This window comes from Nothoprocta perdicaria, unplaced genomic scaffold (assembly GCF_003342845.1).
Source record: "Nothoprocta perdicaria isolate Ctin4 unplaced genomic scaffold, notPer1 scaffold_267, whole genome shotgun sequence".
Classification (NCBI taxonomy): domain Eukaryota; kingdom Metazoa; phylum Chordata; class Aves; order Tinamiformes; family Tinamidae; genus Nothoprocta; species Nothoprocta perdicaria.
Genome location: NW_020455496.1, coordinates 220,818 through 238,137, shown reverse-complemented (window position 1 = coordinate 238,137; position 17,320 = coordinate 220,818). Strand labels below are relative to the sequence as shown.

Here is a 17,320-nt window from a genome sequence, read left to right as displayed (position 1 = left end):
GTACAGAAGAGAGAGGTGGAGCTCCATGGAATGGAGCATTAGTAATTTTGCCAGCCTCTTATGAACATACGTGAGCTGAAATTCTTAGACAACTTCTTTCATTTTTGTGTATCTATAGTCATGGAGGGAAATTTATGAGGGAACAGAAGACAAGCTCCAATACAGGGATAACCCTCCTGCTTAGTTTTCATGTTATTTCTAATGGTGGAATGATCATTTAACAAAATATTATGTACATTCACAGCCTTATTTTAGGAAAAAAGTTTTTATTTTATTGTTACTTTACAGAAAAATTCAACTTGGAGAAGACACCTAACAATTGAGATTTTTTTGTCCAACTGCAGTTATAAAAAGGAAATAGTATTGTAATGAAAAGATTAACTTTAACTGCTAAAGTAAAGTGAAAAATACTACAAAGAGGTAAAAGTTTGATTGTTTGATTGTTTGTTTGTTTCTATCAGGTAGTTATGATTCTTCCTTTTTCTACATGGCAAAATTGCAAAACAGAGGTGCCTTAGATGGCTGGGGAATTCTGGGGAGTGACTAAGTTAGTAGAAATATGGAAGTATGACATTCCAAGTACTGGATGTGTTACTAGGGAAAATATAATTTCTATTAATGATTGAAACGGAAATTGGCAGTGTTGGCTTGGAGCATAATGCCTATTTATCCTTACGGAAAACATGACACCTCAATTCAGTGTCAGATAACAATGTGCCAAATATAAAAAGGGATTTTCATTTGGCATTTTAAGTACTCTGCTCTACTTCTAACTATGGTATGAGAAAAGCAGTTCCTATTCTAGCTGGATGAGAAAATGACTATAAATTTAAATATCATCTAAATATAAAATTAGGAGAAAAAAGATTTTTTTCTCAGACTGATACAGATCACAGTGTAAACTGTTTTTTCATTTTATTTTAACAGGTTTTCCAGTCGCTGTTTTTAGTTTTCTGTTTTAACTTTTTTTCTTTCAAGAAAAAAAGACTAAATGCCTGCTTTTCTCAAGATAAGCTTAATTTAGTCTCTATTAGAAAAGGTGATATTTATTCTCAAGCACATTTCCTATCGCTTACACCATAGCCCTTTCTTCATTTGTATAGGTTTATTTGGGCATAGTTTACAGAAAACATTGTCATTTTTTCCTCTAATAAATCTCTCCTGGAACTACATAGTAAAAGAATCTTAATTTTGCCACTTCTCTTTTAAAAAGAGAATTAATTAATGTAATTAATTTGTATGTCTGATATTTTGTTCATTGGAGTCTGGAGAAATCATTGGATGCTGTGACATTTGGATCATGCCCTCTGTTCCTGATGGACTATTGCCAGCATTCTAAAACATTGGGGTTTTTTGTTTTGTTTTGTTTTTGTTTTTCTGATCATCAAACAAAAGAACCCCGCATAGAATAAAAAGAGTATTTCAATTTAAGATTACTATGGGTATTTTAAACTACAAGTAGAGATTCAAGTTCTTTTTTATTGAAAAGGTAATATGGAGGAATTTTAATAGAATTCTTAGCTGTACTGCTGCTGCTGGGTTTTTTTTAGGGTTAACAGCTTATTTAGAAATCCAATTCTGTCCTGTGGCTCTTCAGTTTTTGGTATGTTGTGACCCAGTTATTTACTCACTAGCAATTACTCACATTACTGGAACTACTCGTGAGTAACTGCTGATGACTATGAGTAATAAGCTTATGGCATATAGGCAGATTAATTATTAAAAAAAAAATCTGTGGAACTTAGATTCCATTCTTCAAAACTGGCCAAGAAAAAAAGCCTGTCACGTCACAGGTTTAAAGTAATATGATGCAGCACATTGAAATGTATATCATAAGCATTGTAGATTTTCAATGTTTTATATTTACTGGTGTGTTTATTTGCTAATTTGAATTTTCTGAGATTTATAAAAGTATCTTGGAGTTGTTTTTTCTTCATCTGTTCTTACTATTTTGTTTTCTATAATAGTATAAGCTATGTACACTAAGTACTTTCATTCAGCATGAATGAAAGAATAAGAGACTGTCAAAGCTGGTTCATTTTAAATTATGTTTATTTATTAGACCATGTTTCAGGTATTTACTGTTAGATATACTAAAAAGTCTATCATAAAAAAAGGATGCATAAAAGAACAGTTATTTTTTATAGAAGCAGAAGCTTTTTGGCTGTTAGCCTCATTACATGAAATTAAAGGTTTTAGTAATTTTGACGGTGTCTTTCTTAAACAAGTATAAATGTGGAAAATAAATTCCATGTTAATGCAGAGGCTGGACTGAGAGGGACCTTTTAAGTGGAACAAGTACAATCCAGAATCTTGGAACCTTTGCCTGTTATGTTCTGCCCCACTTGTCACCAGGCTAGCAGGAGCGGTAGTGAACTCAATACTATGTACAGTATAAATAATCCTCATATTTTGAGCAGCAAGCATCATGACCAGCTGATATTTTCTTTCCTCAGGACCAGTTGTTCCCAAGAGTGCGTGGCTGGAGCCATATGATCGTATCAACACATTCGAGAGCCCTACCCAAACAGTGAGAGAGATTTTGCTGCAGCAATGACTGTCATAGAAGAAAATCGTCCTTTTGCTCAGCAGCTATCTAATGTCTACTTTACTATACTGTCCCTTTTTTGTTTTAAACTTTTTGTGAAGATCAGCCTTGCTATACTGAGTCATTTCTACATTGTGAAAGGGAACCGTAAGGAAGCAGCAAGGATAGCTGCTGAATTTTATGGAGTTCCTCAAGGACAAGGTATATTTGTTCTTATTATCTTAGTTTATTACTATTGTTGGTTTTATTTGTTTCAGATAATTATTAGTCTGCTAGATCGATTTATTTTCATTTTATAAAGTGATATGTGTATGGGCATTTTATGTATTTTTTCTCTGATTAATTTTTAGACAAAACTATTCAAAGGAGTATTGTTAGGTTTCTTAAGTGATTCCTTTTTTTTTTTTTTTTTTTTTTTTGGTTAATATTAAGATCAGAATAAAAAGTATTATGGGCAATTTCCAGTTGAAAGAGAGGACTGTAGTGACTTTGCCATTGCTTTTACAATTTTCCCAGTTACCTATAAGGTTGCCTCACTTTATCCATATGTAGGTGAAATTTTCCACACCTGGCATGTGGCTAAAGTTAGGTTATTCTTAACATTTTAGTAAAGTGGTCCAGATAGATACTTTTGTGAACAGATTAAGAGAACTCTTTATTCACTAGGTTAAAATGCTCCTCTAATAATTATTCAAGAAGATACAGTTTACTTTGAGTTAGACACTCGGCATGCAGCCAGAAGCTTTTTGTTGGTCCAAGTGAGCTTTTGTGCATTGTTGTGAACTCCCTCCCAAATATCACTGGGTTGAAAGCTCTTGAAATTAATTTTTTTTTCTTTGCTGAAGCAGAAGTTTATTAGAGCTGGGCACTGCTATTCCCCCAAGCTCCTCTGCAGTGAGCTTGTACCATTTTGGTTCAATTCTTTTCTGTGGTAGAGAGCACAGAAAACTCTTTTCTCAAATACCTCTCCCTGTGCCTGCTGGCGTCATGCTTTTACTCAGCTTGGAGTCCCTGCTGCTTCGCTTGTATTTGATTGCAGTTCGTTGTATTCCGAGATCATACTGGGGGAATTATACAGCACAACAGAAAGGCACTTGCCCTGTCTCTCCTTGTTTTCACTGCTCATCCCTAGATGCCACAAAGAAGAAGAAATAGTCTGAGTCAAATGCAAAGGGTAAACTGTAGAAATGGGCCAAAAACAATTTCAAACTTAAGATCTTTTCACTCTTAATGCTAGGGTAAATGTCAGATGGGTAATATATAGATAGTCAGAAATACATATTATATTTAGTGTAGTTTTGCATGTTTGTTTAAATTTTGCAAACCAAAGAGACATGCCTAAGTCCCAAAGTGGGGAATAGCTTGCTGATCAGGAGATTTTCTTGAGGTGAATTTATATTATGTGTGCTCTGTGTGGTTTAGAAAGCACTGAGACCCAGGATTTTCATGTCTGTTTATGCAGCATCACATCACTGGATCTGTTACAAGTGTGTATGAGTGTATGCATAGTTACATATGTCGCTGTGGGTACATGTGTGTACAGGTATTTGCTAGAATGGAGAGGGCAGGACTGACTTTCTAGCTTGCTGGCAAAATTACTTATACAGGCTATGAAAGCCCCTGTTCCAACTCGAGAAGAAATTGTCCTCAGACACCTCCAGCTAGCTCTAAGGAGCATCACTGTGTGCTGAATGACACAAAATCTTAGTAAGGGAGGGGAAAGACTGGGAGAAAAAGCTAGAGAGAAAAAAATAAAATACATTAGATGAGAGGATGAAATACCATTCATCGGGCATTTGAATTACTGTAAATAAATAGAATACATTCAGACTTATAGTAATTGGCCCATGCAAAACATGAACATTTCTCATTTTTTCTATTTTGCGAGGTAGCAGAGGTTTATATGGAGCTTAAAGGTCCAGCATATGGTAAAGTTTCTGGTTTTTTTTCTGCTTTTTTTTAATAATGCAGTGATTTTCTGCTTAAACTTTACTTTCCACAGCTGGCTTTGGGTGTGTCTAAATTTTTCTCTGCATTTAGTGCTTGGGTCTAGACTTGCAACTGAAGCAACTGTGTGTTCAGCTCATGTTACATAATAATCTTAGCTCTTCCGCCCACATATTACTCAAAATTACTGTTTTATCTTAATCCTTTTTGCACCCTTGTGTTCACTCATGTTTAATATATTACTATCTCTATTCACACCTTACTGTGGATATTCTTTTTCATCTTTTTGAAGCATAGTTTACAGATACCTTGGTAGAGTTTTTGGAATACAGTGTAATAAAATTTCTTTTTTTTCTTTTTTTTTTTTTTAAATGAGCAAATAAATTCTAATATTTTAGTAAATAATTAGTGATCTTTCTCTGTGCTGTTTATTAAACAGAGAAGTCTCAGCACAATAAAACAAAAAGTAGTAAAACAGCTTGATTGAAGACTTTATAAGAAATATAGTTCCAGTGTTAGTTTTTATTTCTATTTTTCAACCTGATTACATATTCTCAAATTCCTGTTAATGCTGGTGTTTTCAATTTGCTTGAATTTCAATTTGCTTGAATTTCAATGTGCTTGAAAAGTATGTTTTGTTCTTACGATAAGTGGACTAGGATAGTCCACAGATACAGAGCACTAAAGCTCTGTAGGGAAAAGAGCCTTCAGGAGTAATGCACTACTAGCAACGGGCGTGTTTTACTGGGCTGTGCTCTTGAGCTATAATTATCTTTTATGAAACCTGTATAAACAACATTGTAGAACACAGAAGAGTAGTAGTTGGTGGATAAATTCCTTTTATAGAACTGCAAGTATATAGATCAAGGCAGAATTTAGGCCCTCAATATCCATCATTTCTTGGCTGACTTCCCTTTTTTTTGCAACTATTTCTTTGCTGAATACAAGGGAATAGATTCATTTGTGTCATCTGCTCAGTGCAGTCCTGTTTCCTGATTTAAGTGAGGAAACCAGTCATATTTTGTTCCCTAGTATTTCAGGAACATTTTCTCTCCTGTTTGGATAGTCACTAGCCTGTTAAATTTATCCTTTGGATCTCATATGAACAGCTGGATTGGAACTGAGTCCATAACTAATTAGAAATGATTATGTTATGTGTGTGGCATTGAAATATAAGAACTAGACCAGTGTTCAGCACCAGGTAAGACCAGAAAAGTGCATCTATAAACTCTGCTAGTTGTAAATCACATTAATTTGTTTATGGAGATCAAGTCTGAATCTTTCCTTTTTAGAACTTCCCTATTTAGAACTGCAGTAGTGTACAGCAGAAAGGCACCTCGGGAGGTGCCCATTTACAGTCAAACCTACATAGGTTTTCCAAGGCAAATATTTGTCCCACTTGTTTTTTAAATGCTTAGTAATAGAGAATTCTGCTGCAGCATCTCTCTGTATCCTATTGCAGTTTTTATTATCACCATGATTGCAATGCTTCTAACTGCCCCCAGGATCTACCTAAATCTCTTTTTTTCCTGCAAACTAAATAAATAAATTTTTAATTTAATAATATCTATTATAAGCTATAATCAAGGTATTTATCAGTTGTACTCCACTATGTATGTGGAGTCCAGTATGGAAAGTAAAGAAATTCAGAGACTGTGATCATGGATCTCTTCCTGTCTTCCCAGGAATTACTGTAGTTGCTCTGCTTTGGACTTCTGCCAGCTCACATACATCTTTCTTGAAGTGTAATGTTCCAAGTTAAACAGAGTGTGCCAACTAAGACTTTATTAGTGCATCAAGGGGAATGATTAGTCGTATAAAAGTGGAACAGTTATGTCATGTGCCATATATATGATACCCTATCTGGAATTGTCCTTTTTTTTTTTTTTACAGTAAAGTAAAATGGACTTGGTCTGTAGTCCACTTCAAACTCCATATTACTTTAGACAGTAGCACTATACCATGCATTTCTTTTCCTGTCTAAATATATTTTGTACTTGTATTTAGCTAATATCATGCTCTTGATTAGGGGGTGCTCCTCTTTACTCAAATCACTTTGAAGTCTATTTCTCCCAAGGCAGTTGCAGTACCTCCAACTTAGCATCATTTAAAAGTTTTAAGTATGAAGATAAATATAATAGTCTGTCATGTAAAATTCCAAAACACCAGGGGCATCAAAAGCACGACAGAACTCTGTAGTCTTTCACATAGGCTTACATGGATCAATTCTTGTCTTAGTAAAATGACGTCAAAAGTATCAGTACTATAAAACAATTAAATGAAAAAGGGACCTATCCTATTATAACACACCCATTTACTGAATTATTTTTACCTTTCGCACTGATTTTGTAAACATTTACTAGCACACACATACTTGCCCCGCTGATTTGAGAAGGACTGATAAGTTATTTAGAGCTCAATACTTTGCAATCAGGACCTGTGGTTACCTACCTTTTTACCTTGTGCATGTATTCAATATTCCAGAAGATTCACAAAAGTCAACATTTTATTCATTTCTTTCTTTTATGGAAAAAGTCGTAGTGCGTAGATGCATTCAGTTTTCATATCCTGTGTGCTACAAACTGATCTACAAAGAAGAACTAGCTTGAAAATTATTTGGGGATTGATTATCTTCTTAATGGGATATCTACAGTGACACTGATTTGAAGAGAAAGATTACTTCTCTCAATGTATTTCCTCAGTGTAAAGCACCAGCAGTTTCAAAGCAGAAAACAGAACCCAGGAATCCTGTCTCCATACTTCTTTTTCCTTCCTAAAAATTCAGGACAAAAATCAGCTGTTGCCCAACCTTGCTGTAAAGCAACGTTAAAAAAAAGGAAAGGAAAAAATACATTTTTTAAATTTTTCCTTCCCTTGACAAATTCCTAAAATATATCGCTAATGCACAACAGATTGGCAATCACTGACTGGTATCCCTATCCTATCAACACTTAATAACATAGAACAACTTGAATTCACCTAAACATTTTCCTAATCTTAGTTACTCTGTTTGCAAGTACTCCTCTATTCATCCCAAGATTGAAAAGTGTGACTCTTTTCATATACCTGTATAATGCCAGGAACATTAATGAATGTAGAATGGTGTAATTCAGGCTTATTTTTCTGCCATTCTTATAATACTAAAATTCAATATGTGTGTGAATATAAATAAAAAGAGAACTGAAAAAAGAAATGTCTGTGGAATTTAAAACACATAGTTAAATTTGGGCTTGATGTAATTTTGAAGGAAATATTTTAACATCATTTCAATCCATTTTAAAAAAACAGAAAAACTAGAAAAAAAAATCCATGAAAGCAGTTAGCAGAATTCTTAGATGAATACTTCTCTTGAATCTACAATTGAAACTTCTAGGGAACTTGCAGAGACTACTGGTTTTTTAAACAGTGCAAATATGACAGTACATATATTATATAATAGTTCCTAATGAAAATGCACTTAAGAATTATGATTTGAAAGGGCCTTACTATGTTGAGAATGAATAAGCATATAGACTGAGAAAGATTTGTCTTCAGAAGCTTCAAAGTAACAGGTAGCATGTTCATTGAATAATTTTACAAATTTTATTCTCTATATCCTTTGGCATAGAACTTTCTTTTTCTTTCTTTGGATCTAGAGCAGATAAAATGAAAAGCTCTTCTTTCCATTCGAGCCCAAGGCGTCTTTTTATCTTTATCAAGAGCTCCTTTATTTATTTATTTATTTATTTATTTATTTATTTATTTATTTATTTATTAGTAGGACTGCATTTCAGTTTCATACATGATTTAGGTATTGTTTTTCTTACTTTGTGCCCAAATTAATTAATCTGCCTTGAGAATGAAAAGATAATTTTCAATATTCAAGAACAGATAATCCACGGAAGTGTATGGAGTAAATTCTTTTTTTTTTTAAGAGTTTTTATATGGATGTGCATGTGTAATCTGTTAATACTGAATTATTTTAAACTAGTATATTAAATTATGATTTTTTCGTCCTTACAATAGTAAAAAATTCAACCATAATAAAAATGAAGATAATCTTGAAAGCAGTTTTGCTGAACAAATTTGACTGAATGACTAGTTAACATTATAGAGGAGAAATCCTTGTCTGCATGCACTTAGTAATAATCCCATTGCTACTGTTTTTTCCCTCTTAAATTATGTTAAGAAGATTACATTGAAATATCTGAACCATGGGTTAATAATTAAATCTCTTGTACAGCTGTTGCTTGATACAACTGGAGGATCAAAAGCGATAGTTAGACCCTTCCTACGGTATCAGCTACTGGTCATATCATAGAAGTGCTCTATATTTACATGAGCTGCACCGGAGCTTCAGCTGATTTTTTTACTTCCTTTGCTTCAGGAAGAGGCAGTAGGGCTGCAGTAGCAAGTGATCTCAAAGTACAAGTGCATGTATGAAATCTTAAGGCTTGTCAGATGTTATAATGTCCACAGGATATAAACTCTACTGGCAAGTACTGCTCAGAGCTTAGCTTATAAGGAAAAGGCCATATGTTGATAGTACAAATAATTTTATTTATGCTCTCATTCATAAACTTGTGTAAGGTAAAAAGATTATACTTTAAAATTGACATTCAGGAACTGTCAGAATGTTTTTAACTGTGAGCAGGCAGTGTTACAGTTGAGCTTTGCTACGAAAGAATCATTTGGCCAAAGTTAACAAACAAACATCAACCACAAACAACAACTGGTAAGGTTCTTATGCAGATACCTGGGCTCTGATGCACAGACTACCTTGACAACATGAAATTGAATCTTTTGTAAATGTGCTACTTGAATTATGCTTTTTATCCTATTTTTAGGGGTTATATTAAATTCTAAAATTATATTTGAAAATTATCTATAGCAGAATCTATGTTTGTAGAGTTTGAGTGTAGATTATCAAAATCTATTGCAGGAGTGGAGAGCTGAATATGGTATGAATATGCCCTGGATTCTTTTCAGTTAAAAAGTCTGCTGTTGAATGAAAATTCTAATCTATCCTGCTTTGCTCCATATGCGTTGGCAGCAGATGGTAGGAATGGCCAGGACATTTGTTATTCCCTGTTATTCCAAATTAGGCCATCCACAGGTTGTCTCAGTTTAAGATGGAAGTCTCCATCTCTTTTCAGGATTATGAGACTCTGTGAATAGCAGTAAACCAGTAAACCTCATGTTTCCTGCTTCTTCTTGTACACTGAGCACTACTTGGGCAGACCTAAGGAATACGATCATCAAATACAACTCAAAAATTGGAAAAAAAAAAAAGGCTTTGTGTTTTGCTGTTAGAGCTGCACTGTTTGGAAAGCTTATGTTTTGTTATTAAATGTGGAACTGTAGTGAATGATTAGAGCAATGTTTTCCTCCTATTCTGCTCTAGCAAGTCGCAATGATAATGTCACTCAGCAACAGTTGTTAGGTAGGGGAGAGAGACACAAGGCATTTTCTCAACTTGCATTCCACAGAGATCACAGTTCTATTAATAAAAGCCGTAAAAGACCTCTACCAGCTTTCTGGGTACAATAGAGATTCATTTAGTAACGATAGGAATATTGTATGGCATACCTATTCACCATACCATTCAGTGTAAGGCACCGCATTTAGCATTTAGTTTTCATACACTGCATGTAACTTAATGGTGTTAAAATGCTTAAGATAATGTGAGTACCCTTTTTAAAAGCTTCGGCAGGGAGATTGTTCTGTTGAGTGCATCACGCCCTCTTCGTACGCTAAATAACTCGGCCAGAGAAGAGTCGCACTCAAAAGTAATTCTTGAGATTCTAGACACTTGCTTAAAGTGACGCAAATAACACCATGTATCAACAAGATACCAGAACCTCCTCTGAAGTGTATAATCTACCTTAAAGGGATTTTGGTGAAGGTTATGTGATGGAAATAGACTGGCACGGCAATTCAAGCAGCGAGAGCCCTGGCATATCTGTGGGAGCAAAACTCAAGCACATCTGTTGGCAGGCACTGGCTCTTCCCTCACATTAAAGAAAATCTCTGAGCCTAGAGCAACCTCTTGTGAATGTGCCTGCTGGAACATGTTTGCATCCTTGCTTCCCTGAAAGGAGCTGAGATGTCTCATTGTTCGTATTCCTTCATGGAAAGTTTTTTGTTGTTGTTGTTCACTCCCGGAGAAGAACATTACCATAAGCTCTGTTTCTGAAAAGCTTGACACATTTTCATCAGAATCATTCATTTTTAGCTCCTTGAAATTTGTGTCTTTTCTGAAGGTGGCCATTTTACTTCTCAACAACATAGGTCTTCTGGCAAGCTTGATTTGTATGTTCAGTACTAACTCATATGGAAATAGCCTTCTTCAATTGATTTCTTTATTTTCCTGGATGAAATAAGTAATAAGCTTTTGAGCTACAAAGTAGTAGAGAATGAATCAGTGTGAGCTTTGATGTAACCTAGAACTCTGTTTTTCAAAGGTACTTAGCAATAAGACTGGAAAATAATCCCAGAGCAAAGGATAGAGCAAAGACAACTATTACTGAAGGAAAGCCACTAGGGAATCTCCTGTATTAGCTTGGGATGAGCTCAAATGTGCTATCTGCAGTGGTCCATTTTGCAGCAGCGGGCATAAGGCCGCATGGGAAAACCAAAATAGCCCAGTTCCCTGAAGGTGATGTTCCTGCCCACAGCCACACATCTGTTGTGGCAGGGTTCTGCTATTCACACTCCTCTGTTGTAGGAGATGTTCTCAAACATTTGCAATGTGAGCCAGCAGTGTGAACTTGTGCCAGGGTTGGATGGTGATGGCTTTGGGGGATGTATGGCATGCCTAAGTACTGAGCTCTACTCATGATTGCAGCAAGACTGGCTGGTTGGTCATAAATTCATCATGGCAGGCTCGGTCTGTTGCACGAGTCACTGGTACTCGTTGCTCTGTTAGAGCCTTCCTGGCCGTAGAAAAGGTCTCTGTCTCTACAGTTGTGTCCTTGAAGATAATCAGCTGAAGATACTACCCGAGGTGCTCTGTACCATTACCAAGCCAGCTACTGGTGTTAGGCTTTGTCTCCTTCATCTCATCTCCAGTATCTGAGGCCTGGGCTTGCCTGGCAATTGCTTTGGCCGTGCTGAGCAGCCTTACTGCTCTGGGTTACTTTTCTTAAGCACACAGATTAGAAAACATGCTGAGTCACCACTCTAGGGCTACATGAAGATATCTGGAGGGTGCACATTGCAAACACATGAGGGAAGGAAAACAGCAATCGTATCATCCTTCCATATTTGACTTCTGGAGTGGCTATGGAAGAGCTTTTGTTGATAACATCAGAAACTTGAGCCCTTTCTAAAGTTTCTAACTTAGTTCCAAGCATCAGAGAGTGCTAGGCCCACAATGTTAAAATCTTAGGATAAGAGGTAGGACAACTAGTAGCTATTTATGTCATCATATCTTAATAGTTTGGGCTTCCAAATAAGAAGCAGTGATGATAGCATATAAGGAGGGAGGAATCTGTAATAAGCTTTCTTTGGTACTGATGGTGATTTAGGGAAATGACATTTCTGCCTGTTTGACTGCACTAGCAATGATGCATATGTTTATAATGAAGCAGATGTTTATAATGAGCAATACCTTCCGTATAGCTATCTGATTTTGCTTTTGATACAATGCAGATGAGAGTGTCAGTGGTGCTTGACTTTAAGCCTCATATAGGGAAATTTCTGAGCTGGTTGGGTCACTTTAAATGGACAGGAAATGTTTGCAAACAAAACATTATTTCTCATAGAAATAGTAGACATTGAAAATGGGGTCAAATTTTCTTCTAATTGTGATCCTCAAGTACTACCTAAAAAAGGCAAAACAAGAAGCGCTACACAGTACATTGGCATGCATAAATACATGATCTTGAAGGTAGGACCATTGAAGTATTTACTGGATTTCTTGCTCGTGTTTGACAAGATGTGGAAGACAGAGGGCTGGGGTCGTTAACACCTGGGTAATACAGAAGTTTCTGTTTGTTTGCTGATGATTGAAGTCGTCCTATCAGCCGCAGAACATGGCTTGATGCAAGTATTTAATTTTTTAAGAAATCTTTTTTTTTTTCCCCCTTGTCAAGCTGCTAAAGCTTTATCACTGTACTACTCTGGTACATTTATGTTCCTTGGTGTTGAGTCAGCACAGTGGCCCCCTTTTGGGGTTGTGTTTTTATAGGTAATGATGTTTCTGTGGTTATTTCTTGATTAATATCAGCCTCTTGTACAGTGAAGAATATTCATGATCTCTTCTGGTTCACGTGTGACAATCTTAAATGACAGGCAAATCCTAGGTTACTGGCACTGAGATCAGGAAACCTGTCCATCATGTCACCTTCTATTTATGGTCTATGTATCATTCAGGGAGGAAAAGGCAGTTTCGTGTCCTGTTCCAGAGTTGATGTGGCACGCTCTGAATAGTCACTGTAACCCCTTCATTATCCTGCTGGAAAAAGTAGGTAGAGTGGCTGAACCTGAAAGCACAAAATAGTTTAGGAAGCCACGTGCCCCATCATTTGGCCAAATTGAGGAGAGTTGCACTCAAAAAGGACTGGTGTGTGGCATTTAAAAATAGGACGATTTTGCCCAATTTCTCCCAGGCTAAATGCATCAGGCTGCATCATGTATTGATTTTTAGTGTTATTGTTTTAATTAACTTATCTCTGTGGCATTAAGGGCAGCCTTCAGAATAGAGTGGGCTCCCCATTGAAATGGAGGCACCGACATTTCTTTCCACAGCCATTCCCACCTGTTCAGAACACAGTTGTTCCCACAGAGTAAACTCAGCTATTTGCTGGCACGCAAATGTTGAAAGTGCATTGACATTTGTCTTTAAAAAAGTCTGATTAAAAAAAAATCAGGAAGAAATTTTCTTAAAAGTTTTATAGAAAAGTTGTCCTATTGTAAATAAAATGGAACTAAATATCAATTGAACGTAGTTAATTATTTAATGTTTGCTAGTTTGCTAGTTAAACTAAGCCAATAGGCCAAACTCATCAGGAAGAGTCTCCAGTTCCTTATTATGAGACTGTAGTTTCTGCCCTCTCATCTTGCTCCTTTTTGTGCAGGGAATTGCATTGCTGCTATGGTAAGTAAAATCTGAAAGTTTTCAGATTTTTTTTCAGGTAAAATACAGGCTGTTGTATTTTATTAGATAAAAGGATCTACACCTTACAGTTGGATGTTTATTCACATTTTTGTGGGTTTTTTTTGTTAGTGGATTTCGGAACTCTTTTAAGTGTTAAGATAAAAATCTAATGGACACAACCTGAGTATGATGCTGGAGCATTTTTGAACTTTAGCAGTTTTGCAACCCATTAAGGTGAATAAGCCCTTATTTTTGTTTTAATGTAAATGTAAGCTAGATCATGGATGGCTAACCTGAACAAGCAATTCCATGTTTGAGGCGCAAATGAAACAATGTTCTTCAGTCTTGCTTAGTTTTAACTGCTGTCCATCTTCTTTTTATATCCACATCTCACTTATATTTTTAAAGCACTTCAGTTTGATTTCTGATGTTAGTCCAGCTTTCTTTTAAAAAGACAATTTTTAATGTGATTTTTGTATGAGTTTTGCCCGGAAGATGAATAGTTCTGCCTAGCAGAATGTAGAGCAAAGCAGCTTCTGAAATCCTGTATGGGATGAGTATTGCCTCTTGTATGAAGAAAGATAGTACACATTTTATATGCTACATTCTCATGTCCTCAAAGTATTCCAAGTAGGTGGACAATAGTCATTAGTAAGTGTCTGTGGAACAGATACTTTTCTCAATATCCTTGCCTTGAAGGTGACACATTTCTGAGGCAGTCTGTCTTTGCTGCCAGCTCATTGCTCCGTATACATTTCTGTGGAGGGGAGCGAGCAGGGGCTGCTGACTCCCTTTGAAGCCACGGCAGCTGTCTGTGCATCTGCTGCTTCCCTTGCTACTGCAAGTGGTGACAATAATACTGTGCAGGCTGGAGCTGCGTGGAGATCAAGCGCTACCAACTCCTCCCATGCTGTTTGCAGCACTTCACACAACAGCAGGCCCAGCTTCGTTCTTGGCTGACAGCTTCACCCACCGAGCTCCTACAAAAACACGCATGTCCTATCTCCTCAGCCCCCTGTCAGTCCCTGCCCTGCAGTGCTGCGGGCTTTGCTTGATCCTCATCCTCACCACCTTCTCCCAAAAGTCTCAGGATTCTTTTCTAAAGGGAAAAGGGAATGTAAAACCGAGATGAACCCCAGAGCCAGGACAAATGTAGAAATTGGCATCAGCTGTTTGTCACCTGTAGAATAATGCAGGTATCTTCCTGACCTGGACTTGTGTATGCACACAGTAAGGTTTCTTGTTAATTCAACGTACTTTCCTGTATTTATTTACTTGAAAAAGATGCTTCAATTTAACAAGAAATCTTAATATTAAAGTGGCACAGTTATCATGTGCATGCCCTTCGCTCTATTGCAGCCTTTACTTGCTGAGTCTGATTGCTGGAATAGAGAAGTGCTTATTTCGGTCTGTGAGACACCCTGGCTGATTCAGTTAGATTGAACCCAGGGAAAACAACTTTCTGAAAGCCGCAGCATCTATGAGAGAGGGCAGTTTTCTCCTCTCTTGAAGCAGTAGAATTAGCGGCCCTTTTCCTGCTCTCCTCTCAAGACAGGATACACCAAGATGCAAGATACACCAAGGTACACCAAGGTACACCATCTCAAGATCAGGTACACCAGGCCTCAGGCACTGCAAATTCAAGGCGGAAAGATTGTGCTACCCTTTCTACGTCCCCTTCTCCCACCTAACTGTGATCTTGCCACTTGTTTTTTATTAAGGAAAGAAAAAAGGTAGACAGAAACAAACCCCATATTATTTCTACATGTAAGGGGTACATTTTTGTGAAGTATTTGAAAGAAATAATACCAGGAAAGTGAAAGTAATGTTTATTTCCTTTTAAAAGGTTTCCAAATGGCTAGTTTTTATTTTAGTAGAAGACGATAGTGAGGAAATATTAGGAGGAGGGGGGAAGGGAAGGGCAGCATGTTAACTCATTAATGGTGCTAGGAAGTCACTCCATGCTAGAATTTTATCATGGATCTGTTATTTCTGTTTGCTCCTCCCTGCAGATTTTTGTTGTGTTGTACCAGTGTGATGCACAGTAATAAACAAATATTGCTACTAGTTTGTTGCCCGTTTCCTTACATTTTAAATACAATAACATATGTACATTGACTTATAAAATTCCTTTTTTTCTTTTCCATAATGGGATCAGACTTTCAAAATAACCAAAGATGTTGAGTTAAAACAGTTTTTATTTATTCAAAACTTAGTTTCCAGTTTACATCTGTAGGTTACCGTGTCCCTTATATAATAAGGGATAATAAGAAAACAAAATGTATTTAATGATTGGAATCTTCCCATTTTTTTTCTCTTAATTTTGAAGTACATGTGGGTAAAGTCTGATTCAGTAGATTCAGTATCAATAGATTCAGTAATAGGTTCAGTAATAAATAGATACAGAATCAATAGATTCAGTAATAAGTTTTTTTTTCAAGCTGTCATTAATAAAAGAATTGCTATTCTGATAAACACAGTTCTATTTTATTTTCTCTTTTAGATTCATTGTTAACCAACCAGTAAAGCAGTGAATACTTATGCTTTAAGAATCTCTTCCCTACTTGGTTTAATGATGAAAAAATTTACACTTTCTTTCCATTTAAATCACGTAAATAGTTAAGACTCATGCTGTAGCTAAGCTGATTCCTTCTCCATTTTAAAAATAGAAAATGCTAGAGCAATCCTTCCCTTCCCCCTCTGTGTACTCACTAGTCCAAGCTAGTAAATGTGAGTGAATGGATTTCAGTGTTGTAGCCATTCTTCAGTAAGCACAACAAGAGCCTTTGTGAAAAGCTGAGAGCAGGAGAAAAAGGTAGTAGAAATTCATTTGTGGCTGTTCGTCAGACCAGAGCACCTCCACTAATGCCAGACAGGCTTTCCTCGGGAAGCAAGTAAATAATGACAACAAAAACTGCTGTTGAGAGGAGCTGCACTCACCAGAATCTCCCCAAAAGAAGCCTAGAAAGTGTAGGGGAGTGTCCTGCGAAGCGAAAGGCTAGCTGGGGTATTCTCACCAGCCAAGGTTAGTACAGCAGCCATTTCACAAGCCCATGGGTGTACGGAAATGTACTAAGCTGACCCAGTTTATGCTGTTCTGGCTTCAGACTGCTTTTTTTTTTTTTTTTTTTTTTTTCCAGATATAATGTTAATGCATGCTTCTTACTGGCACTTTATTGCCTGCCAGGGGTTAACACAAGGGTATTGAAGCTATTTTCTGTTTCTGCTCTGCAATCAGCTGATCTACGTTACTCTTTCTTGTTTATCTGCCCTGTTTGTTTTATGCAAGTGTTTAAGGCTTGACTTACCCTGACTTTTGCTGTCCTGCCACAAGGTAACTAGATACTGAGGGGTAACTCTTTACAAGAGAGAATGAGAGGAGGTGGAGGTGTAACTTAAAGATACACCAATTTTCAAGGTAACTGAAACAGAAGGCACTGGAGGGAATACAGGTGACAGAATTATTGCATCCTATACTCATGTACTAAAGGCAAATTTGTGATTGTAGGGGTTTGCATACAGAAGTACTTACGAGGTACTGAAGTTAGTGCACACAGGTATTTTGAGCAATGAGAAATAAACTGAGTGATAATAGTGAAGTTTAGGACTGCTATATTGTATATTCCTTTTTTTTTTTTTTCTCATTTTGTCATATAACAAGTGTGTAAAAGACAGCTTTGATAAACTGGCAGCTGAAAGGTTGGATTTTTTTTTTAATAGTGATCATTGACCCTAATTAATAACAA

At 36.4% G+C, this 17,320-nt stretch overlaps 1 protein-coding gene across 1 annotated transcript in view; it reads left to right on the top strand.

The window, feature by feature from the left end:
* The first annotated feature begins 2,471 nt into the window (after nt 1-2,471).
* The window catches only part of ASB5 (ankyrin repeat and SOCS box containing 5), a 26,318-nt gene continuing 11,469 nt past the window's right edge, over nt 2,472-17,320 (top strand). Inside the window, exon 1 of the mRNA XM_026040805.1 lies at nt 2,472-2,749. Within this exon, the coding sequence (XP_025896590.1) occupies nt 2,554-2,749 (196 nt within the window). The 5' untranslated portion in view covers nt 2,472-2,553. The remainder of the gene's footprint in view (nt 2,750-17,320) is intronic.